Below are 25,647 nucleotides of genomic sequence, written 5' to 3' on the forward strand. Positions count from 1 at the left end.
CAGATATCATTTTCTACATGCAGATGATATTTGTAAGTCTTTGCAATCAGTTCTGAAAAAGGAAACCGCACTTAGGACGTGCCACCGCACCTCTCACAAACGAAATGCTTGGCACTGTGAAGTATGTAAGCCTGCTCTCGCTTCTTGCCCACCTATGACGTCATCACAAAATCTTTCTTCCTCTGTTACTCGCTAACGACTGAACGTATCGCGATCAAACAAACACTATTCCTTTTAGAATTTTCAACTCTACAAATGGAAATAAATTGTAAAAAATGCATTTCTAAGTCGAACTGCTCCTTTAAGAACTCCCAGCGAACTATAGTTAGCAAGCCTAGTGTTGCCAACGTTAGTGACAAGTCGCTAAATCTAGCGAATTTGGGGAGCCAGTTAGCGACAAAATATTTACAAAAGCGACAAACGACTTTTGCAGCGCCCTGGCGACAAAACTGGCTACTTGTTTTAGTGCTTTACTTTTTTTAAAAATTTTAATATTACTTTCTGATGGATTATCTTTAATTGAGTCCTACTGAGCACAATCTCGAAATAACCTCTATAGTTCATGACCCAGGCCCGTAGCCAGCCCAAAAATGTAGGGGGGGGCGTTAGTAGTTAAGGAGGCCCGACCCAACCATATTATAGTTCATTTGCAAGCCTACCGTGAAAATTTTAGGGGCTGCAGTGAACATTTAGGGTGGCCGGCCCCCTAGCCCCCTGTGGATACGGGCCTGTCACTATCTGTATAACAATGTGTGATATTTTAGCATCGAGAATTCTTCTGTTGCTTGTTACAACTGACAACACAATCTGGTAACGGTAGTGGTGAGTGAGGTTAACTGACACTTGAGACTTCGGGACAGAGCGAGAAGAAAATTATTTGCTGGCAATTACTGCACGTTCGGTTTCCAAACGTAAAAACGAACTATGGCAGTGATGGGCAACTTTTCTAGAATCTGGGCCAAAAAGAAAAGAAAAATCTTAGGAGGGACAATATGATTTATGAAAGAATGGTACATTTGTCATAAAATTTCTAATATTACTCCTTATTATTGATTAGTTTCTCGAACTGGAATGCAATGACTCTCAGAAATAAAGTTAGTTGCTCATCTGTTGCTCTGTTTCTATAGTACAACTCTTTCGAAGAAACCTCATTGTTAATTTCATTCGTCAGATTAGATAACATGTCTCGGGTTGGATAGGACCTTTCAGGAGACCGCATCTGGCCCGCGGGCTATAATTTACCTATCAATGAACTAGGGTATTTTGAATGATTTTTTTTTACTATATCTAGTTTTAGTGTGTACTGTGTAGTGTAGTGCAGTGTAATTGATAAATTAAAGGGACTAAAGTGTGCGACCTGTGATGTTTACTCCACCTTATAAATACCGTATTTTTTTTTTTTTTTTAATTAAGCACATAAGATACCCTAAGGACGAGAAGAAGTACGGTGTTTCTTTGTGAATAGATAACAATTTTACACTGTTCCTGTATTTATTAATCATGCTTACTTTGGGCTATCAGTTTAGCGTCCCTGTCAGCAGTGAAAAAACTTAGACATGGATTTTCAGCATAGATAGCGTGATCTGAAACGCATGAGTTTCCACCGGGAATCCAACCTGGGTTTCTCACGCCAAGGGTGCGTACACTGACCGCTTAGCCACAAGAGCAGCTCTGCTTATGTTCACGTACGGTATACATGTTTACTTAATGTTATATCGAAAAAAAAAGACAACAAAAAGAAAAGAAAGAAAGAAACGTCGTTTTCAGGCTTAAATCTTACTACTATCAGTTTTAGCGACATTCTGTGATGAATTTAGCGACATTTTGCCAATAAGTGTTGGCAACAGTGAACAAGGCTATACCTGTAGTTGTGGCATTTAAAAAGGCTAATTCTAAAAATGTTGGTACATTCCAGTAATTTCTGATATTAAATTCATTGATATTGCTTTTTCTGAGTGGGTTTATGTTGGAACTGTGTGTGTATTTGCAGTGTTCTAGATTTGAAGAGATACAATGGCTGGTTTACCGGAAATTGATATAAAGAAAATACCGACATCCTGTCGATGTTGCCTCCGAAATCTCTCTGGGTTAACAAAAGTAAACCTCTTTGAGGAGAAGAACATTCATATAATAAACAAGATTTCTGATTGTTTGTCAATGACGGTAAGTGTACAAGATAAAAGGTATAAGGTGGGACGTAAAACGGCAAATTTTTACTTTGACTCCAACTGTGACTTCTGTTAAGAATTATACTATAAGTACAAGGGCCACAATGTTACTATACGATGTTAAGAATTATACTATACTATACGATGTTAAGAATTATACTATAAGTACAAGGGCCACAATGTTACTAAACCTATAAGAACCGATTAAAGTCACAGTTGGAGTCAAAGTAAAGACTTGCCGAGTGAACATATATTAGAAATTAATTTTAATTCATTATTATTATTATTATACACAACGCAACAGAAACCCTATACCAAATTAGAAACAAACAATTTAAAGTTAAAACAAGACGTATTGCATGAAAGTTTCCTATAGTACAAAGTGAAATTCAAGTGACGCAATAGAACACTAAGAATTGGAAGTCGGAGTAGAAATTCTGACCTGAGTGACTAAAATCATTTTTTCGGATAAAATTTACAATACACGTTCCAGCTGCATCAAAAAGTAGGGCCGATTTAAAAGGGTAGGAACGGGTTAGCTTAAGGTTACGGAAGTTTTCACCCATTTTCATAGAATTAATAGAGTATAATTTCTCGTTTCTGAGTGAATATACCAGCTGGAGCGGGCATTGTAAAGTTAACCCTTATTTTCTTTATGCATTAATTTACGCCCATTAGACTTCACTTTTGTGTAGAAAAATTGGCAAATTTTTACTTTGACTCCAACTGTGACTTCTGTTAAGAATTATACTATAAGTACAAGGGCCACAATGTTACTATACGAAGTTAAGAATTATACTATAAGTACAAGGGCCACAATGTTACTAAACCTATAAGAACCGATTAAAGTCACAGTTGGAGTCAAAGTAAAGACTTGCCGTTCACTCCAACTAAGTTAATGTGTAATCATTAAGATGCCAATCGTTTTATGATTTGCGCCTCGCAGATGTTTTGTAGCATGCTAACTCCAAATTCTTTCCCGCAGCACAACTCAAACTCTCGTAAATAGACTCTAAACTGAGACGTTTCAGGTTGTTATGGTACTTATGTGAGAAATGTACGCAGACATGTCGACGTATATATATATATGTGTTTGTTTTTTATGATTCATTTTATTTCAAAGTTATTTAGAGCTTCGAAATTTTATGTTAAGTTTTCGTTGGGAAAGGGCAGGCAGGAAGCAGAGGGTGAAAAGGTAAATATTTAGACGGAACGGATTATAATCACTCCAAAATAGATTCTGTTTACGTAGAATAGAACGCACTAAATATTGTTTTCTGTGGCGATAAACCTCTGAGGTTCTTAAGTCCTATACTTACTTCCAAGTAATTACAATATATATACAAGAAAGGCAATAGTACACGTAAATTAAAGTGATTTAAATGCCAGACCAATATTTATTAGCTTGAGGCTGTGTTGGCATGTTTAGAATAGAATAGACCTACGTTACAATGTAATATAAAGAATTTGTTGGGAAAACCTAAGCAGTCATCAGCAGCATTTTTTTAGGAACGCGTTCGAACACAGGGACGCCATATTTTCATTATTCACACCAGCTAGCTGGTCTTTTTTATTTTATTTTATTATTTTTTTTTTTTTTTTTTTTTGGTCGACTTGGAGGTAGATATGAACTATTATAGACGACGTCGCTTTTTTTGTTTGTGTGTGTTTTTCTTGTGCTTCGTTATTATTGCTATATATATATATATATATATATATATATATATATATATATATATATATATATATATATATGTAGTATTAATAATAGTATTATTACTATTACTATATATGAATCAGAAATGTTCCTACCGCCAGCTTCGAACTGCCAATCTGCAGTTTTAGAAGTCTGTTCTGTTCACTACTTTACTAATTCGACAAATATGTCTACCTTTGTTTTTGTTTCCTTGCGGAGAGGAAATGAGTCAAGTTTTCGATCCAAGTACCGTACTTCGATAGGTAATTCCGATTCTTTACTTCATATGTATTCAAATCAGTGTATAGACACAAATCTTGGCACACTGGAGATGGTATCTGTGATGATTTCTGACAGAAAAAAAAAAATTAAGTTTTGGTCGTCAGAGTATAGTCACGAAGCTGTAGTATTGTATTCACTTTTATAGTACTGGCAGTGAAAGAAAATTAATCCATATTTAGGTCTTTTCCTTCAAATTTAATTATTTTAAGTTAGAGATGCAAAGCCTGGAAAAATTTTTCTGGGACTTTTTTGCTTCGGAAATTTTGTGCTTTTTTTTTTTTTTTAAATCAATTTTAGTGGAAAAAGAACAGTATATTTCATCTTTGTTTTCCCATTGTAATATGAGAAAACATTTAATTAATGCATTCGATTTTCTGTAGGAGATCCGGGTTCGACTTCCGGTGGGAGCCCATGTGGCTTCGATCCCTTGTTGAGCTGTAGCTGTTCGTCTTTCGTAGCCTTGGTGCTGAATGGGACGCCAAACTCTAAATCACCTAACCGACTAGTACTAACCTGTGTTTACATTTTTTATGCTTGTTTACTTTTGCCTGTAATGTTCATTTCGCTGAGAAGGGCTCCTTACATCCCCTATATGTTCTTATCCTATGGTAAATGTTCATCGCCTAGTACGATAGTAGTACCTTCGTCAGTTCATTCAAGAAAATCTAATTATTTTCAAAACTGTTTAGATAAAGAGTATTTGCTTTATTGTTCCAAATATATTTTTAAGTAAAATTAAACCAACGCTTGCTTGCTATATACCCTGTAGTGTTAATACGTGGCTATATTATAATATACTTTTGCCATTATAATTAACTGGCTAAACTCAAGGTTCGACAATTCTGCTATACTAGAAAATGAGTTGTTATTTTCGGTATTTCTGTTTCAGTGCGGACAGATATGGGAAAATCTCTCTTGCAATTATAGCTTAGTCGCAATATTGTTTTTACTTTTGTTGCTCTTTTCTTTCCTTATTTATTTATTTTATATCATTATTATTATAGCCACATGTAGCGAAGTTGCTAACGTTCTCGCGTCTTGTGCAAGAGGCTCCATGTTCAGTTCCCGGTGGGAATATTCGGTGGAAAATATAACAGGGCATGTCCACGGAAACAGGGACAAAAATTCATGAAAGAAATATAGTTATAATTTTTAGTCAATTTGTTCTTTTGATAAAAATATAGTTCTATGTAGCTGGCATCATTAATTGTTTTTCAGAGAATAACTATTTTCTTATTTTTTCCGTAGGTTAACTATAATCTACTAAGTTTTAAAGTTGATTATGCTATACAAGCTTTATTTATTATTACATAGGTCTTATTTTTGTCTGTCGGTATCCCAAGTAAAATTTCATATAACTGATGAAACCTTTTCTTAAAGTAAAGTTCAATGTTCAACTTAATTAAACTGTGCTTATTTCAAGTTATTATAAATGTATGTTGCTTATACTTAATAATAAAAGATCGTTGACAAATGTAACTTGAGTTACCCGACTCTGTGCATATTCCACTAAAATAAATAGTCATAAAATGTAAATAAAAATTTAATATTTTTGCCATAATTAAATTGTGTGTATCCCTATCTTACATAGTAATTTCATGCACATAGCTATGCCAGCACGAAAGAAAATGTGCTGAAAAATCTCAGGTTCTGAATGTAGGGAAAGAAATTTGTAACGTGAGTTACTATAGTATTTTCTTTTCTCTTAGGTTTACTATATCATATAAAATGACGATATTTGGCAATTATCTGTATAAATATGACAGCTTTCCTTTTTTTTCTTTTTTTTTTCTTTTTTTTTTTAAGCGTAGCTTTTAAGTTTATTTGTGGTTAGTATTCTTCAAAAAATACGTCATTACGTAACGTGAGTTACCATGGACATACCCAACAGGTTTTTCAGGCAGCCATCCTGAGTGAAGCTTTTTTTTAGGTTTCCCTCATTCACACTAGACAAATGCCGAGATGGTACCTAATGTACTGGTCCTAGGCCGCGTCTTTTCTTCTCTTTTTCCTGGATAGTGTGTTCGCCGAGGGACGCCGTCGTTCATACTTGATGGGCTTAGGGCTATAGGTGCCTATATTGCCGAGATATATGTATAAAATGAATTGCTATTTAATGAATAGAGTAACTGTCAACTGTCTGAAAATGAAATTTACGTTGTCATGGCGAATATAATTAAAGAGATTTTTACTATGGAATGAATGATTTTTACACCGAACGCTCGACGGACCCATAAAGACAGATTCTACTCAATAAAACTTACATCTTAGTTAAAGGGCATGTTACAAAAGCAATCTGTGAAATCACTGAGCAGAAACTGACAAGTTCTACAATCAATTGCTTCATGTGTTGCTAAAGATCGTGCCCATAATGCAATGCGAGTTGTATTGCAGGAAAATTAAATTATAGGTTTATATGTCAATTTTTCACACTCATCTCCATGTTTTGTGAATACTGATGTATACGTGGATGCCAAACATACAGTGTGTCTCAAAAGTCCGCTGACATAGGGTAACTCTGTTATTATCAGTTACAACAAAATGTAAGAGGGAAAACAGTCTCCAAATGTGATGCTTTCAATCTAAAGTGAAGGATTTTTTTTTTTTTTTTTTTTAATCACAAGTCGTGTGAGCTCTACATTCTTTATACACCCAATGTTCAATGAAAATGCAACGTAATCATTTACCTGGACCCACAACATGTGAATGAAGCTACTGTTTCAAATGGGAGCTGGCCATCGACAAGCGTAAAAGACAGTAACTTCTTTCACTTATGTTTTGGGTCCAGGTAAATAGTAACGTTGTATTTTCATTTAACATTGAGCACATAAAGAGTACAGCCCAAACGGCTCGTCCCATTTAAAAAATTCCTTCACTTTAGATTGAACACACCATATTTGGAGACTGTCCCTCTGTATGTCCCTTTTTGGCAATTTTCAGATTTTACGCTTCTATACTTGGTTACAGTGACATTTGTATCCTGAAAGAAGTTGATAATGGCTTAATTTGCTTTAAAAAAAAAAAAAAAAAACTTCCCTACTTAGCAGTATATTTCGTTTACATTAGTTAACTGAAAGTATTTTAGGTTTAATCCAAAACTGTTGTAGAACTCCTTCGTGGCTAAGTGGTTAACGTATCCGCCTTTGGCGCGGGAGACCCGAGTTCGATTCCCGGCGGGAACTCATGTGCTTCAGATTCCACGTTAATCAGTAGGTCCACGTCTCATATAGCCTCGCTACTGGACGGGACGTTAAAACTCAAAATCAATCAAACCAAAAAGTTATACTGCGCTCTCCTGTCCTAAGAAAAATCCAATACGTAATTGCACGTGTAAACTTTCCTAAATCCCTCAAAATTGTCAGTTTGGCAACAACACATTCAAAGTAATAGGAGGGGAAGTAATATGAAAACAATAAGAGATTCCTGAACACGGCTCACACTTTACTGTTTGAAGTAATCAACTCCTATCTTGTTACTTAATATAATGACAATTTTAGACAGGGTTTTTTAAAAAAAACTTTTTTCTTTTGAAAAAGCCCAACCACCTGGGCCCATATGGGCTTTTTCGGGTTTAATTGTTGTTTTTTTTTTTAAATATTTCAGTGCTTTTGGGGTAAAAGTGTTAAATGTGATTTATATTTCAAGATTATCATTGTTATAACTTGCAACAATTTTCTATTCACTGCTGTTTTCAAAAATGACCATCATATTGAAACTTTACGTTGGATCAAAGCCAAAATATATATACAGCTAATTTAGTGTCTTGTGCTTCTACTCTGAAAATTTCAACTTCAAACATCGAAAATTGCGGCGTGGATACCCGCTATTTTGAAAAAAAAAACGGCCGCCATTTTGAAATTTTACGTTGGTATGCCGCCAAAATCTGTATAGGAAATTTAGTGCGTCTCGTGATTGCACCCTGAAACTTTAAACTTAAAAGACGGAAAGTGATACCCTATTATATGTGTGGTACAGGCAGACGAACGAACAAACGTAGATCGAATCATCCCAGTAGCCTCAGTGAAGTTTGCCAAATATGTACACCAAATATATTAATTTAAAACAAATCTACAACTCATATTTTATAGAATAAATGTTTGAAAATGTCTTAAATAAAAATTAAACATTTTCTAGCGTAAAATAAATTGTTTTATTTTTGAAGTTCACTTACGATACTTTGCGTTCAATTGGGAATTTCCCGAGCACTTGTTGCAAGACTGTTCTCCCAGAAAATAAATTTAAAACAAATATGCAGGGTGTTTCAAACAACATCGACAACATTTGGGAGATGATTCCTGACACCAAGACAAAAAGTATAGATCAACCTGGGTGCACAAATGCTTCCTTTCGGAGTTATAGGCTGCCGAAAATATGAAAAGATGAACTTTAAAGGTCTATAGCGCCAAAACTATGGAACCTACCGTAGTCGGGTCGAGACTTCACTTAGAAACTAATGCGTGCTCTATCCAAAAATACATGTTTCTGAATCCTGCGGTCTTTCCACAACAATTTCGGGTCAAGACTTCACTTAGGAACTAAGATGTGCACCATCTAAAAATACATGTTTCAGAATTCTGCGGTACTCACGCAACAATTTTTATAGAGGGAGATTTACTACGGGCATTTAAGTTGAAGTACTCACCAACTACCTCTATAAAAATTGTTGCGGAAATACCGGATGATTCAGAAATATGTATTTTTGGATAGCGCACACATTACTTTCTAAGTGAAGTCTTGACCCGACTTTGGTAGATTCCATAGTTGTGAAGCTAAGGACGTTTAAAATTAATTTTATCATGTTTTCGGCAGCTTATAACTCCGAAAGAAAGCATTTGTGCATCTAGGTTGATCTATACTTTTTTGTCTTATATTGGTGTCAGGAATCATCTCCCAAACGTTATCGGTGTTGTGTTGAAACACCCTGTATAATTTATACTTCATAAAGTACATGTTTGAATATGTCTTAAATGAAACTAAATATCTTACAGCGTAAAATAAATAATTTTATTAGGGGCGCGGTGGCTCAATGGTAGAGCGTTCACCTCCGGTGCTTGGGGTTCCTGGTTCGATCCCAGCTCGCGCCGTGTGGACTGTGGTGGACAAACACCGTGCTCGTGGGTTTTCTCGGGGTGCTTCCGTTTCCTCCCACTTTATTCATTCCACCATTTCATTTATTTGTCATCATCACCGTCTCCTTTAGCCTAACCGGCATAACCGTGGGACGTAAAACGAAGATTTCATTTCATCTTTTTCAAATAGTTTTATGTTGAAGTATACAGTTCCGATGCTTTGTGCGTTCAATTGCGGAAATTTCCCAAGTACTTCTTTCGCGTCGAAGGGTTTATTATTATTATTATTATTATTATTATTATTCCTATTCCCGAAAATGGAAGCTTTCTTTACTGTACAAAGAAACTTCCTCTAGTACAGAAGTTTGAATTGAGCACCTGAAATAGTAAACGTTACGTTAATAAGCGTACTCTCCTAAACTCTCTAGGGGGCGCGGTGGCTCAGTGGTAGAGCGTTCACCTCCAGTGCTTGGGGTCCCTGGTTCGATTCCAGCTCGCACTGTGTGAACTTTGTGGTGGACAAACATCGTGCTCGTGGGTTTTCTCGGGGTTCTCCCGTTTCCTCCCACTTTCTTCATTTCACCATTTCATTCATTACTCATCATCACCGTCTCCTTTAGCCTAACCGACATAACCGTGGGACGTTAAACTTAAAGATTTCATTTTCTCCGAAACTCCGAGAATTAAGCTTCTTAAATTTGACAAGAATTGTTACGCTATTGCTGCTGTTGATTCTACAGAATGCTTATTTAAAAGTAGAAACAAACAATTAAACTAAACTGTTGTTGGAAAACCAAACTTGACTGAAGAATACTTGTGTTACCATCAAAGGTAATAAAAAATAATATTAATAGTTTTATTAATACGCTACATATTTACTTGTAGTACCAGCACCTATGACCCTAAACCCATCAGACGTATGAGGGATAACGTCCTTCGGCGTCGCCGAGTGGGCGGGTACACTATTCACGGAAAGTATTTTCTAAAATATAAAATTGCATATTTTACTTCAAATAGGCTATAAGTATAATTCATACATTAATTTGTTCTATAATTATCTCAATCTAAGGTACGGCTTTTTTTTTTTTTTAATTAATCCATTCAGTGCATTCAGAACTTTATAAAGTCTTACGTTGAATGTTGTATACCTTAACATGAAAGCACCTAATTCGCTCAAGAAAAATCCAAAATCTAATAAAAATTACTTCCAATGTGATCACCTTAGTTATACCAATAATATACTAACAAAAAGCTCGAAAACTCAGGTATGTTTTTTCGGGCTGAAGCCACTTGGGCACACCCTGCTTTTAGAACAAACAAACAGCTTAGCAAATGCACAAAACTTCGTTGAAGTTATAGAACACACAAACACATACACGACAACGAAGGATTATTAATGAGTTCGTTATCTATCAATACAACTAGAAGAAAGCTCTACAGTTTTCTCGATAGCCATGCCTATTAAGTAGTTTATTTTTGTTGTGATTCAGTACATTTGGACTTGATTCGAATCCCACTGGGTACTGGGTGATTTTATTTTTTCCTAACTTCTCTGCTATTGTCATACAGTTTATTATTATTATTATTATTATTATTATTATTATTATTATTATTATTATTATTATTATTATTACACAGGAATGATTGGCAACTTCCTAACCTAACCAAAAATAAGAAGTCGCAAAGACGTGAAACCTTTTCCATATTCCTAACTTAATTCGTCCTTAGTGTAAGTCACTTTTTACATCGATCCATTAGATTTTTGTAAACCTGAAAAAAAAAGAAAGAAAGAAAATCCAGGCAATCACTATCAGCCATAAGTCTTCATCATTATTAGAACGTAGTCCATTATTATTATTAGTAGTAGTATTAGTACATTGTAGTAACAGCAGCAGCAACAGGCTCATGGTATCTGTAGCGCCCCTATCCGCCCGAAGCCCAGGAGAACACAGTGCAAGGAGTAAATTACAAAAAGAAATATATATATATATATATAATTGACTAATCACCCTGCATTCACCCAATGTGAACTCCACAGCAGACGAGACTACGAGTACGCAGAACCACTATTTGCCAGCTACCTAAATATCTGAATAATCCAATTACCATAGATTGGGATAAGGCACTATACATATCAAAACAAATAATTCAAATACCAGATTTCAACTATAACAACCTTTATTACAGGAAAACCTTGTGCTGAATATATACTTATACGTTAGATAAATATATATTCAGCCAATGCAACAACAATTCAATAATAATAATATAAAATGATCAAATCTCGTATATGTATTTATAATCAGTAAAGATTTTCCTAATTTGAACAGATACTCTGAGTGATAATTAACATCTCGATTTAACAATATTGATTAAGCAATCAAATTCAATTCCAGAATCGGTCCTAGCTTCCTAAAGTTTCTAAATATTCATTCTCTCCAAAAACATTATTACGAGCTTCACTAATAATTTACTTCAAATCCGGTAAAATTAACTATTAAGCAATTCTTTTACAAATATTATAACTCTTGAATTAATCAGTATCAAAAAATCATTGCTAGTCTCATCAATAGGTAGAACGTAATGTTCCGCTTGATCGGATATATCATTATCTAAAAAGAAATACCAAAAAAAAACAAAAAAACAAAAACAAAACAAAACAGACCAGCTCAAAATCCAGGCACCCATGTACCTGCCTGCTACATATCGTATTAACGTTGATATGAGAGTAGTATATTGTTCGCATTTTGCTTTTATACGCGTAACCTTTGTGTTCTCTTCATGCATCACAACGATTCCAGATAGCTTTCCACGACGATGCTTGTTTTGTTTTATAGAGATGTTCTCGGGATATCAGCCAGGTGAAGTCCGATGATAGAGCCGACGTTTCAAGAACTGACATCGTAATATATATATATATATATATATATATATATATATATATATATATATAGGATCGGATTTAGGGGGTTGCAACAGAGCACACGCACTCCCTTCGTTGTGTATCTAAAATGAGAAGCTAGCATTGAAAATAGCAACACATCCTGAAACTTTCTACTGTCATGTGTCCGTTTGGGACTTAAAGGAGATTTTGCAGAAGCAATAGTTTCAGTCGATTTTCTGAAAGTTGAAAGAAAAGGATTTACTAGGCAAAGTAATATTCCTAATTCAGACCACAGATGCCTAAAAGCACAAAAAATTCAAATGTAATGGTAGTTATGGGTGCACCCTCCGTCAGAAAATCCTGAATCCGATCCCGTATATATATATATATCGAGAGAAAGATGAAAGAAGTAATGGCATGTATACTCCACATGAAAGAGTGATTTGTATGATTTGATACTTCCTCAATTAATAGTAAAACCAAAATTTTTGATTTTAGTAGACGTCCTAGAGTGGAGACGCAGTATATTCTTGAGATAGTTGATTGCAGATACCCATTCTCGCTATCTGTTACTGCATTCACTTTTTATAACAATGAACGTTACCACCTGGAATGGTTGATCTCTGACACCTCCAATTTTAGTAGAGATATTAAAGTGGAGATGAAATATATTTTTTGGAACGCTCAGTTGATTGCGGAAAAACACTTCTCGCTGTCTATTACTGTTTTTATTCTGTAGCAATCAAGGTTAAAGCCGGAAGTGGTTGATACCTGAAACTTCTGCTTTGAATAGGGTGTTAAGGGAGAAGATTGTAGCTATTCATGGAACGCTAAGTCGATTCAAAACCAATGCTTCTCGCTAACTTTTATTATCATTTTTGCTGTATGTATATAATTATTGAAATCGGAAGTTGTAGTGGGTTTGTACCACATTCGGTTTTAGCAGAGAGTACATGAATATGGAATATGTTCGTGAAACGCTTAATTGTTTTCCCGTTATCTAACATGTTTCTTACTCCATAATAATCAATGTTAATATCGGAAGTAGTTGATTTGTACCACTTCCGGTTTTAGTAGAGAGATTGTTCACCTCTGGTGTTTGGGGTCCCGGGTTCGATCCCAGCCCCCGCCAAGTGAACTTTGTGGTGGACGTCTATTCGGCATTCTCACTGCACCACTGTGTTGATAGAGGGAATGGCAGAAGGAAAACCAGGAAGAGGAAGACCAAGGATAGAATATCTAGACGCAGTTACGAAGAAGGGATCTTATTAAAGTATAAAACAGCTCTCCCAAGCGATAGAAAAGTTTTAAAATTTCCATGTTGCCCACCAACCTATGGTTGAGATGAACAACAAGAAGATGCTCTATAACGTAACCATTTGGTTGTGATTCATGAAGCAGTCTTTGAGATCTTTATGTCTCCCGGATAGAGGGACACACGGACAGGGTAAATATATATATAGAAGTTCTCGAAAGCCAACTTCCTTAACAAGATTTACTCCTATTTTTAGTATTTCTATCCTCATAAACACTTGAAAAACAATCTTGAGGGGGAAGGGGGAGTTATGCTCGCCAGGGGTGATTTTCTTTTTTCCTCCAGGAGAGAGAATTTTTTTGTCAGAAGAAGTGCCTCACATTCCTCCGTCAATTCGCACACTGGAAGAATAAACGAGTTAACCTATTTTAGGAATTTAATAGCATGTATGTACCCTTGAAAAGAAAATATGCTGAGGTTATTTGTTTCCTTGGTGTTTGGAAAATTGTCGGATATAAACAGTGATCAGTTACTGGCTTTCTAAACCATGGTTTCTTCTGTAGAAACACATAAGGAAAGAAATGATAAAATCCAAGAATTCTAAGCCAAGAACAGCATAAAAGTAAATAATATAACCCAATGGGATTGGAACCACGTCCAAAAGTACTGAATCCCAAGACAAAATCAACTTAACACGCACGTCTATCGAATCATCATTAGAGTTAGCATTTAGTTGTACTGATAGCTAAAGAACTCCTTAACAACTTTCTTCGTTTTTTACGATTTTTTTTTGGGGGGGGGAGGTCGAAAAGCGTGTGTGTTTTAACTACAACAAAGTTTTCTACATTTGCTATTTTGTACTGAAAGTAACATTGCGTTAAGCTAACAATGTGGGTTGCAAACAGCGAGGTGTGTTGAAAATGCTTCACCCTCCTTCGAATACATTGTTGCTTAACTTGCTATCTTCAGGGACTTAAAAAATTCAGGCGCGAAAATATATATATTGGAGAAGTGTGCATATCATGTTTTGCGATCCTCGTATTGAAATATTGAACTGCCCCCTCCCTCACTCCCTCTTTAAGATACGAATTTCAATCAGAATTAGGGATGCGCACGAGACGAGTCGAGTCGAGACACGGCTCTTCCAATAGAAAAATATACATTTTTCGAGTCGAGACATCATTTTTACAGCACATTTTCGAGACGAGACAGCCGCAAATCTTGTCTCGTGTGCGTCCCTAATCAGAATGATTTATAAAAACCCTGTTCATGATAGGTACTAAGTATGCTCAAAAAATCATTTAAAACTGTCGAGCCATTTCTTCGTTATGTTCTAAAAATCAAGATCGATTTCCTTGTTGTCCTTGACTTTTTCCTGAGAAATCAAGGCCATTATGTCTGTACAAGGATGACCAAAAAAATGATACGTGTATTTTTACAGGAGAGCACAGTACAACTTTTTCAATTAAGTTTAGAATACTTTAATTCATTTTTTTGTTTGCTTGTTTTAGTTTTTATATTTTGTGTAGCATATTTCGATACAAATTTCCATTTGTGTCGCAATTTGAAATTTTGTATCGCATTTTCTGTACTATAGATTCATAAAAGAAGTCCAATAAATACGAAAGTAATTTATAGTTCCTTTCATTATACTGTATGTTGGTTTTTACAAGGGGCGTAAATTTGCATCCGGTGTATCAGTACTTCAAATGAAAAGTGAAAAGAAGAAAGAGAGAGAGAGAGAAAGACGGATGTATTTTTCTATATTTTCGGCCCTGAAGAATGCATTACTGTTTCAGTGATCTACTGTACGCACTTCTGCTTTCTACTAACCATATCCAAGCCTTATTCATGCTACACCATATGTCGGCTAGGTCCAATAAATTTTTAACTTGTTTCCTCTGCTGCCAATGCGCCTTTTCTTCAAGGGACATTTTTTTTTTTATTACACACTCAGAAACAAGGATGGGATGACCTGAAACCTGAGAAGGTCTGGAGGATGACCCACTAGTAACAAACCAACAAAAGAAAGGAAAGACACAGTTGAAAACTGTTTTGTAACTCAAAGTCGAGGCATTTTCTTCTTCCAGCAACCGACCCTTCAAAGAAAAGTTTCTTGAAATAATAGTAATATTTTTTCCAGCTTGTTCCTTATTTTAGCTTCTGTGGTAATAATAAATCGCAAAGTGTCATGCGATACCTCTTAAAAAGAAATTGTGTGTGTATATATATAGGGTGTTTTAAAATTAATATCGAAGTTTTAAGACTGTGTAGTATTTATTACATTTAACATACAATTATAAATACTACAAAGAAATACATCAAACACAACAAATGAAAGAGCAATTCAAACAGTTTTTGCTACAAGTGTTCCATGTGAGCACCATTCGTCACACGGCACACATCGAGTCGATAGGCGAGAGAGGCCCATAAACTTTTCACTGGGAAATGGCACAAAACACATTCCAGTAAGGAGAGTTTCGTTGCAAATGTACCATGTCGAGGGGATTTGCTGACACCTCAGATGCGAGCATTATGAGTGTTCACATCACCACTTTGGTGAAATGTAGATTCATCACTGAAGACGGGTCCCGGGTTCGATCCCAGCCCCCGCCAAGTGAACTTTGTGGTGGACAAACGCCGTGTGCGTGGGTTTTCTCGGGGTTCTCCCGTTTCCTCCCACTTTCTTCATTCCACCATTTCATTCATTTCTCGTTATCAGCGTCTTCTTTAGCCTAGCCGGCATAACCGTGGGACGTAAAACTCAGATTTCATTTTTCATCACTGAAGACGATATGATCCAGAAAAGCTTCATTGTCATGTAGCAACATTTTATTTCCAAAGTTGGCACGTAAACCATAGTCTGCAGGCTTTAGAGCTTGTAGCAACTGCAAACGATAACAACGTAGTTGTAAGCATCTCCTTAATATTCTTCACACAGACGTTTGCACTGTAACTACAGATTCAGTCTTTGTAAAATATAAAACATAGAAAGCTTTCTGCTCACTACTCGCCATCTTTGCTACTAGCGCTTTCTAACGGCAGACAGAGGAAACAGTGCATGCGCATGCGTGAATACAAAACTGTTTGAGTTGCTCTTTCATTTTATGTATTATTTATAATTGTGAGTTGGCCTCAAAACCCCGATATTCATTTTGAAATACCCTGTATATATATATATATATATATATAGAAACACAGAAAATGACATATCATGTTTCCCATCCTCACATTGAATTAATGCATAAGGTTCAAATTTACTTTCCTTTTAACATGTACATGTCATGTTTTACCTTCGCCTACAGAGATAATATTTCAAAATCTTTAGAACTAAGTGTGAAAGCTTTCCTTACGTTCTTTTATATTCAACTTACGAAACTATTAGCATTAAAACATGCACAAGGCCTTGACATGTGTTGTATTATCTGTAAATAATGGATAAATAAGTCTTATCTACACGGCGGTGTCATTTCTACAAACCAGTAAGAAATAATATTTAGATATTACTGTCTTACTGTGTCTAAAGTGAAAATATGGCTATATGTTTTATTTTCTGTTACTTTTTTTTTTTTTTTTTTTTTTTTTCATTTCTTTCAGGTGACAGAAGATGACAATTTACCGAAGAACCTGTGCATTTGCTGCGTTGCAGAACTCGAGAGATTTCATACTTTCAGAAACAAGTGCCGCACAGCAGAAGCTCTTGTCAAAACTTATTTGACTTTCATTGATATACGGGATAGGTGTACAAAAGTATGTATAGTGATAGAATTATTAATTTTACATTTTTAAAACTTCCAAATTTATGGTATGTAAAAGAATAAGAAAGAAATTGCTATGTCCTTACGTCCAGACCAAAGGCAGTGAGAGACAGCGAGACACGGTTTTTTCTTATATACGTAGATTCAGATCCGATATTAGATTTTACGTAACTTTGTTACTGTAAGAGATTCACATTTTATTTTGGGGATTCAGCGTGTTAATGCCTTCGTCGTTTCTTTGTTCCAAATAAACCACAATGGCACTAAGCTTTCGATATTTCATTGACATTGTGGGGCCGCGGTGGCTCAGTGGTAGATCTTTCACTTTTGGTGCATGGGGTCTTTGGTTCGATCCCAGCTCGCGCCAAGTGAACTTTGTGCTGGACAAACATCGTGTGCATGAGTTTTCTAAGAGTTCTCCCGTTCCCTTCCACTTTCTTCATTCCACCTCTTTTTAATTTCTCATCATCACCGTCTCCCTTAGTCTAGCCGGCATGAACGTGGGACGTAAGACTCAAAGATTTCATTTTTTCATTGACATTGCGTTAATGAGTGATCGACACAGTACCTGAGTGATTGTAGCCAAGTTCACTACACTGCATCCTGGAACCGCAGTAACTCACTGGTAGAGCAGTCACCTCTGGTGCGTAGACAGGTTCCCCCAGGCCTGGAAAATCAGGGAATTTAATTTCTGTCAGAGAAAATCAGGGAAATTATTGAAAAGCTCTTTTACCTCGGGGAAATTATTGAAAAATCCTTTAATGTCAGAAAAATAAATTAATCGTTCTCGATAATAAATAATCGTTCTCGATCGCACTTTCTGCATTCAACACTTTCATTTCCTGATTGTCACCGTCCCCTTTAGCTTCGCAACATAATTGAGTTTACACAATTATCCACCTTTCGAGTTATTTAGAGAGATATTACGTTTCCGAACAGTACTCAATACAGGTCATTATTCTTGTTAGTCAATGTTTCTAAATTTATATTGGCTACATTGATACAAGTTGTTTTCATTCCTTTGTTTCAGGATTGCTGTTACAAAACTTAATTATGAAAGGGAGGGATATATTTCCCTTTCTTTCACAATATTTGTATCAAATGTGTTATGAAACACAGTGACACTGTTCACAGAAACTTCACACACACTTTCAGCACAAACAATTAGTCAATAAATTATTTTTCCTGTTTCAATTATGCGCTTCCACATGTCTGTAACAGCAATCCTGAAACAAAGGTATGAAAATAACTTGTATCAATGTAGCCAATATAAATTTAGAAACATCCATACTGACTAACAAGAATAATGACCTGTATTGAGTACTGTCCGGAAACGTAATACATCTCTAAATAACTCAAAGGTGGATAGTTGTGTAAATTCAAATGAATACATCAAGAAACAAATGAAATTGAATATAAATTCCTTTGATGCTGCAGGTAAATAGCTACAGGCAAATGGTTATCGATCTGAACATAGATATTCACATGGTCAATATCGTGCAATGTTTGGTTTATGTTGAATTTTGAATCGAATCCCATTGAGTGCCCAAAATGCAACTTTATGGTGTTTTAGTACACATATGAGATTACAATCTGGATAGTTTTGAACAAATTCAGAGGGACATTTCTATGCAAAATTCAAAATTTTAATTTTAATTTTAATTTTTGAAGTGTTATTTCTTTATTTTACAGTTTCTTTTTAATATAGTACAACTTTAGAGCAGTCTCTATGCTTTCCAATGGTGTTTGTTTCATGTCTCTAGTGCATATATTAACCATTTTATGACAATTTTTAATAATCACTGTAACTGAAAAAAAGCCCTTTTTTGACACCTTTGAACACCCTGTATGGGGACACTTTCAGGAGGAGAGAGGTAATATTTGGGATTTTTTCCTCTCCCACTGTAATAAAGCTGTGCGCCATTTTTTTTTTTTTTTTTTTTTTTTTTTTTTTTTTTTTTTACAAAAATCTGAGATGGTCAAGTCTGATGACTTGGTGATTTGACATGGAATGTCGCTTAAACTAAAATATGTTATGCAGCAGTTATTACTGAAACATTTTCTTGTGAAATATGAACAAAATTAGAAGGCGTTTTCGGAAAATTTCACCCAAAGAAAACTTGCTGCCGAAAGTGAACTGCCCCTTCTAGATTTTTCCGTAAGAAAATGACTTAAGTCATATGTTGGCATTATTAATGAAATATTTGTCTATAAAGTAACAAAATCGCAGAAGTCTTCCTTCACAAAACCGTCAAAAACACATTCCAACTTTTCCCTTGTGGATATGCTCATGGATGTTATTTACGTAATATTATAAGAATATTAATGAAATGCTTATATATGAAATATGAATAAAAACGTGATCTTTAAAGTGTTATCTTGTTTGGCCATTCGTGTTAATGTTTAATGTATATTATACACGCTGTGTTTGTAGGTCGTGAAATGTGTTGCGTCTCATAACATTGGGTTGCCTTGCATACTTCTTCATTTGTTAAAAAAGTTTTGAGGTAAAAATTTACATATTTTTCTGGAGGCTGGACGTGAACAACCACGTCGCTTTCTGAGAATCACCTGAGATTCCTTTTTCTTGTTGTTTGCCCAACGTCACAGGTGGTACTCAATTAGCATGTTGGATCATTTTCAACCCGAGAGGTTGTTGGGCATCCTTTCGTATTCTTTTGTAGCTTGGAAGCGACTTGTATTCATTGGAAGGTACAAGAGGATGTTCGCATTGTTATTGCTTTTTAAGTAATTAATGTTGTGACCTGTCTAGAAGGTAATACCACCTGCATTTTCCCATAAGACAAGTGTCAGCTATTATTTTGTAGGTTATCCACCTGTCTATCGGTCACGAATGTCACGAAATCAGAAAACGGTCATGAAAGTCACGAAAAAGTCACAAAATTTAGTTTTTGTGTCACGATTTTTTTTTTTTTTTTTTTTTTTTTTTTTTTTTTTGTTAACTGTACAAATGTAAGTACAGATTGGAAAATTTTGTTCTATAAAACGTCAAAATTCACCACCAAAAATGTCTATGGTCGGGTTTAGACGCTACCAAATCGCAACCAAAGTAAGTTTCTATAGCATGGATGAAAATTCGGCCTAATTCGCACCCAAATTCGCTCTTCAAAATGTTAGAAAATTTTATGATTTGGTAAAGAAAAGGTCACGAAAAAGTCACGAAATTTCATTTTGGAATTTTAGTAGACACCCTGATCTTGGAACTTGACGATATTTAAGCAACTTATTTTTATGCTATTAATGTTAAATTCGCCTCTTTTATGTTGAACACCTACGTAGCCTTGATTTCTTACAAGCCATTTCAGAAAATCTTTTACTGTTGTTGTTTCTGAAGGCCAATAAATTCAACAAAATAAAAGGAAGAGTACTTTTGCAAAACTTCAACAGGTACTGCTTGTTGCTTTTATTTCTATTGTTGGCAAGTGAAGAACAGATTGGCGCCATCTTAAAACTATTCATTCATATTCTACATCACAAGACATTTGGTAGTTTAAAAAGAAAATGATTTTTTTTTTTAAGTTTTACGTCCTACGGTTATGCCGGTTATGCTAAAGGAGACGGTGATGATGAGAAATGAAATGGTGGAATGAAGAAAGTAGAAGGAAGCGGTAGAACTCCGAGAAAACCCACGCACACGGTGTTTGTCCACTACAAAGTTCACTTGGCGCGAGCTGGGATCGAACCAAGGACCACATGCACTAGAGGTGAACGTTCTACCACTGAGCCACTGCGGCCTCTATTTGGTAAGTTAGTCTAAATGGATTAGTGCTTTGGATATCTCTTGTTTTCATTCACGTATTCAAGTTCTTTCCTTTTTCATTTGCGAAGCTCGCAAAAAATATGTCTCAAATGACAGATTCATGTTGCAGTGTAAAAGAAAATGGTAGGACAAGTCTTTTCAATATAGATATTTTTAGATGTTGAACAGGATTGCATTTTATATTTCAGTGCTTGGATGGGAGATACACTATGAACGCGTTTAGTATTTCCTGGAACTGGCGATTTTGTCTGTGTCGTCATAAGCGGAAGAGAGAAAAGAATGAAGAGCGCTTGGTAGATAATTAGCATATTGAAATTATAGTATTTAAATCATAGTGTCCGAATGTGAAACTAATACCGATACTTGCTACACGATACTTTTATATTGCAGATATATTTTTTATTGTAATTTATTTATGAAATACAAACTAGTGTGTAAAATAGTAATTAGTTATTCCATTTGAAATACTTATCATTATCATCATGGACATTCTACTGTTATTGACAGGTCACTTCGTCTTCACTTATTTTCCGTTTTGATATTGTCGATTACCTGTAACCTCCTTCGCCTCCTTCCTCTCTTTCCTGCCACCATATCCTCTAGTACGTTCCTCATATAATTTTTCTTAGCCAATGTCCCAACAAGTTTCTCTTTCTCTTTTTAATAATATCTAAAATTGTTCCTTTCTCCTCCACCATTTCTAACACCCTCTCCTTCGTTTTACGCTCAACCCAACTAATTCTTTCCATTCTTCTTCATACCCACATTTCGTAAGCTTCCTCTCGTCTTTAATCGCTTTTGCGTAATGTCCATGTTTCTGACCCTACAGTACAATACTCCCCACGAAGCATTTTATGAATCTATTTTCTCAATTCTTTATTCAAGGTCCCACAAAATAGACTTTTCATCCTCCTAATGGCTTCTTTTGCCATTCCTATCTTTGCTTTTATTTCACATTCACACTTCATATCATCACTAATAATCATCATGAATTGTTTCTTTCTACCATTTATTTTCATCCCATATTCTTTACAGCCGTTCCTCAAGTTTTTCTATCATCTTATTGATTTTCTTTACAGATTCCGCAAGAAGCGCCATATCATCTACAAATCATATATACTCAATTATCCTATCTCCTACCAAAATGCCGGCTTTATGTGTAGGCTCGTATTCATTATCTCTTCTCTAAAGTCTGTAACAAAATAACTGCACCATTCAAGAAATTTACAGAAACATTGAAGTATGTTTTAATATTAAAATAATTATGTACCCTACAATATCGAATCAAGTCTCAAATTGTTGCTTGGTGCTACTTGATGCTTTTTTCTATATTTTCACCACTTTCTTTAATTCTGCTTTTCCCCAGCAGGTGGCTCTGATATCTTTGTCGAAATGGCTGATGTCTATTAATTAGATATAGTCTATTTACAGGTGGAAATTGTGTGGAAAATTGTTCTTCCAGAGTTATTCAGTCATTAAATAGTTTTCCAAGAGTTTTCTGAGTTTTATTGTAGCAACTTTGTGCAGTAACTGTGACTTGTATATTTCATGGGTAAAATAATAAGCGTTACGTCACCACGTAAACAAGGAATGATGCTTGCTCTAAAATCAGCGAGCTTTTCGCAGTAGCAAATAGTTGCAGACGCTCGTGTGGATCACACAACAGTAGAAAGAATTGTTAGGAAGCAAAGTAACCTTGCCACGTCATCTTTGAGGAGATTGTGGGAGAAAACCAAAAATAAGTCCACGTGTTGTGCGGGGAAAAAAAAAAAAAGGCAGTAGCATTAAACGATCGATCTTCTATCACAAGAAAAATTGCTTGAACTATTTCTGATGATGTTGGTGTTACTGCGTAACACATAACCATTGTCAGGGCACTGAAGAAAGAAGCACTTTCCAAGAAGAGGTCACGGAAAAGGCCTTGTCTTGCGAAGAAGCACATCAAAGCGAGGAAACAGTTTTGTGACATATACTGTGCCTGAGGTGTTGACCAACGGAAACACGTAATATTTTCTGACGGAAAGAAATTTATGCTACCTGGGAATGATAGTGGTGTCAGGTTCTGGATGAGGAAGGGTGGGGAACTGAAGAGTGATTGCGTTTTGGCAACACAAAAGTTCAATGTAAGTGTTATAGTGTCGGGTTGTTTCACCTCGAGGGATGTGGGCAGATTGGAAATTTGAACTGGGACCTTTTCTGCCGAATAATACACCACAATCCTATCGAAAAGTTTATTGCCAACTGCTAGAGATTACTTTTATGTGAAAATTTAGACTACTTCATCTTCCAAGACTATAAAGCTCTCTGTCACAGAGCAACGAGTAGTTAATACGTGGTGTTCTGAGATGGGCATTAACTGGTTGTGGTGACCACTGAGCTTCCCTGATATGAACCCCATTGAGAATTTGTGGCACCTCATGTCCAGTCGGCTTCAGGAACAAACCTGTAAGACCAGGGCAGAGCTCATTTAAGCCATTGTTGTCGAATGGTACCAAAAAATAGAGGTTGATATGGGCCAAGCATAGTGTACAGCATATTGCAGAGGTTTTCAGCACGAAGGTGGTTAAACGATAGAATATGATGTTCTGAGAGACATTTATAGGAAAATGGACTTTTATGTTTATCTTAATATTCATTAGGTGCAGATACAGTACATTAAGTTTTGCTCATAATCATTATTGAAATGTCATAATTTGCGATATGTTTATAGTATTACTTTATTCAAAAGCAACATACCGAGATTATTTGTATCATTTAGACATAAATTATGGCATTATGTGAACAATTAGTTTATAAGTTATTAACATACATACCAACCAAGGCCTGACGTAATGTTTAATAGGAACAGTATTATTTGTTATGAATCATCAAAAACACAATATTTCTTGTGTTTTGTTAAGTGGTGCAGTTATTTTGTTATAGACTATATATATATATATAAGAGGCTGTAATACTTTTTGCTTCTAAATATATTTTCTGTAAGTTGCCCATTTTTAATAAAATCGATCGTGACCAACACATATTTTACTGAGTAATGAATTACCTGAAAATAGTAAAAATATAACCAGCTACACTAAAGGAGTACGTAACAAGTTTTCGCTAAGCTTCTTATATGAAGAAAAGGAAAGAAAAAAAAATTAAGAAACAGAAGTAGCTGTGAAGCGTCCGAGTAGGGAGTATATTTAAATACAGGGTTGTGACTTGTAAGGTCTCATACATTCGCCGAAGAAGTACCAGAAACCTAGCTGTAATTCTTTTCAAATTTGACCCTCTAATACCTCATTGCAATGAGAACACACACTTTTCTACAACTCATAGTTGCAAATCTTCCAATTTAATTTACATCCTTAAATACATCTACTCTCCATCCTTGTATGTTAGCCTTACGTACTGTTTCAGCATGAGTGTAGTAAGTGTATGACCTCAGCACGAGTCGAAAAACAGAAACAACTTGGCCTTTTATAGCCGAGAGAGTTGCGACGTTAAACGCAGAAAGAAGAGAATAACGTAACTAAGCTAGGAACATACTTACATACTTCCTCCTATAGTGTAGCTAAGGCATCGTGATTGATCTGCAGGACTTGTATTCTTCAGACATCTGTATTTTACATCATAAATTTAAGATATGTGCTCGTTTCATATTTCCCAATGTCGAGTCAAGACTCTGTACTTGGGAACAGACACGAATAAACATCCATTTATACGCATTAAAATCATTCCTCTAAAACTCTTATTCTTTTCATTTCACCATCAACAGAATGTTCATAGATATTTGGTGTAAGAATTATCGACATCTAGATTTCTAAAGCTAGGTTGACACTTTACAAGAATCTTGTAGGGTAACTGTCCCAATAATTGACAGTATAAGAACAGTGTTTGACAAATTGCAAGTTTCTTCACCCTTTAAATGAGCCTGGCTTACTGATTTCTCGTAGAGGTACGAAGGCATCCTTCCTTCATCTATATAGACCATCATAAAAATAATAGACTAATAATTATTATTTTTTACAATATGTATACGAAAAGTTGATCATTGTACCAGTAATTGACACCATGATTTGTGAGATTCACCAATAATTGACACCTTGTGACCCAGTAATTGACATCTCCTAATATCTTATTCTAATGAACCATATAATTTTCTACCAACTTATCAAGCTGATTTATAAGTTTCCACCTGCATAAACATGTTTATTTCTTTCGCTAATATAGCTATTATAGTACTATTTTGCACTGTCCATCGATTTTCTGTTTTCATTGGAGAACTACTACTTAGAGGCAAATATTAACAGTGGTGTGGGATTAACAACACTGCAAAGGAAGAAAAGGTGGCAGCATTTGCTTGTACCTAGTCCCGCAGTCTTGTTGCGTCGAAAAAAAGACAACAGTGTCAATTACTGGTACACTGTCAATTATTGGGACAGTTACCCTAGCTGTCATTAAAAAAATTCTTGCAGCTCTACAATATTTCTCCCTGTAAACATAGTCTTGAAAGGGATAATAAGAGACAAAAAATATTCTTGCACTTGCATTGATTTCTTGAGGAACTAGAAAAAAATATGTAATTGTACTAAAAAATGAAACCTGCTGATGTATTAACACATTTTTTCAGTTCTTTTTTCACACCAAATTAAAATTCACGAAAATTTTTGTTAAAGTCAGTGTCTCGTACTACCCCTAAGTGGTAATAAGAGACAGGGCTCTCAGTACTTATATACTTAGAGTAGAAAATGAGTAGTGGTTTAAGGATAAAC

General features: G+C 35.3%; 1 protein-coding gene across 1 annotated transcript in view; it reads left to right on the top strand.

The window, feature by feature from the left end:
- The first annotated feature begins 1,720 nt into the window (after positions 1-1,720).
- The window catches only part of LOC145687886 (uncharacterized), a 47,687-nt gene continuing 23,760 nt past the window's right edge, over positions 1,721-25,647 (top strand). The window contains exons 1-2 of the mRNA XM_081761404.1: positions 1,721-2,163; positions 16,952-17,104. Coding sequence (XP_081617530.1) covers positions 2,014-2,163; positions 16,952-17,104 — 303 coding nt within the window. The 5' untranslated portion in view covers positions 1,721-2,013. The remainder of the gene's footprint in view (positions 2,164-16,951; positions 17,105-25,647) is intronic.

The sequence above is a fragment of the Thermobia domestica genome, chromosome 6 (genome assembly GCF_964235325.1).
Source record: "Thermobia domestica chromosome 6, izTheDome1.hap1.1, whole genome shotgun sequence".
Lineage (NCBI taxonomy): Eukaryota > Metazoa > Arthropoda > Insecta > Zygentoma > Lepismatidae > Thermobia > Thermobia domestica.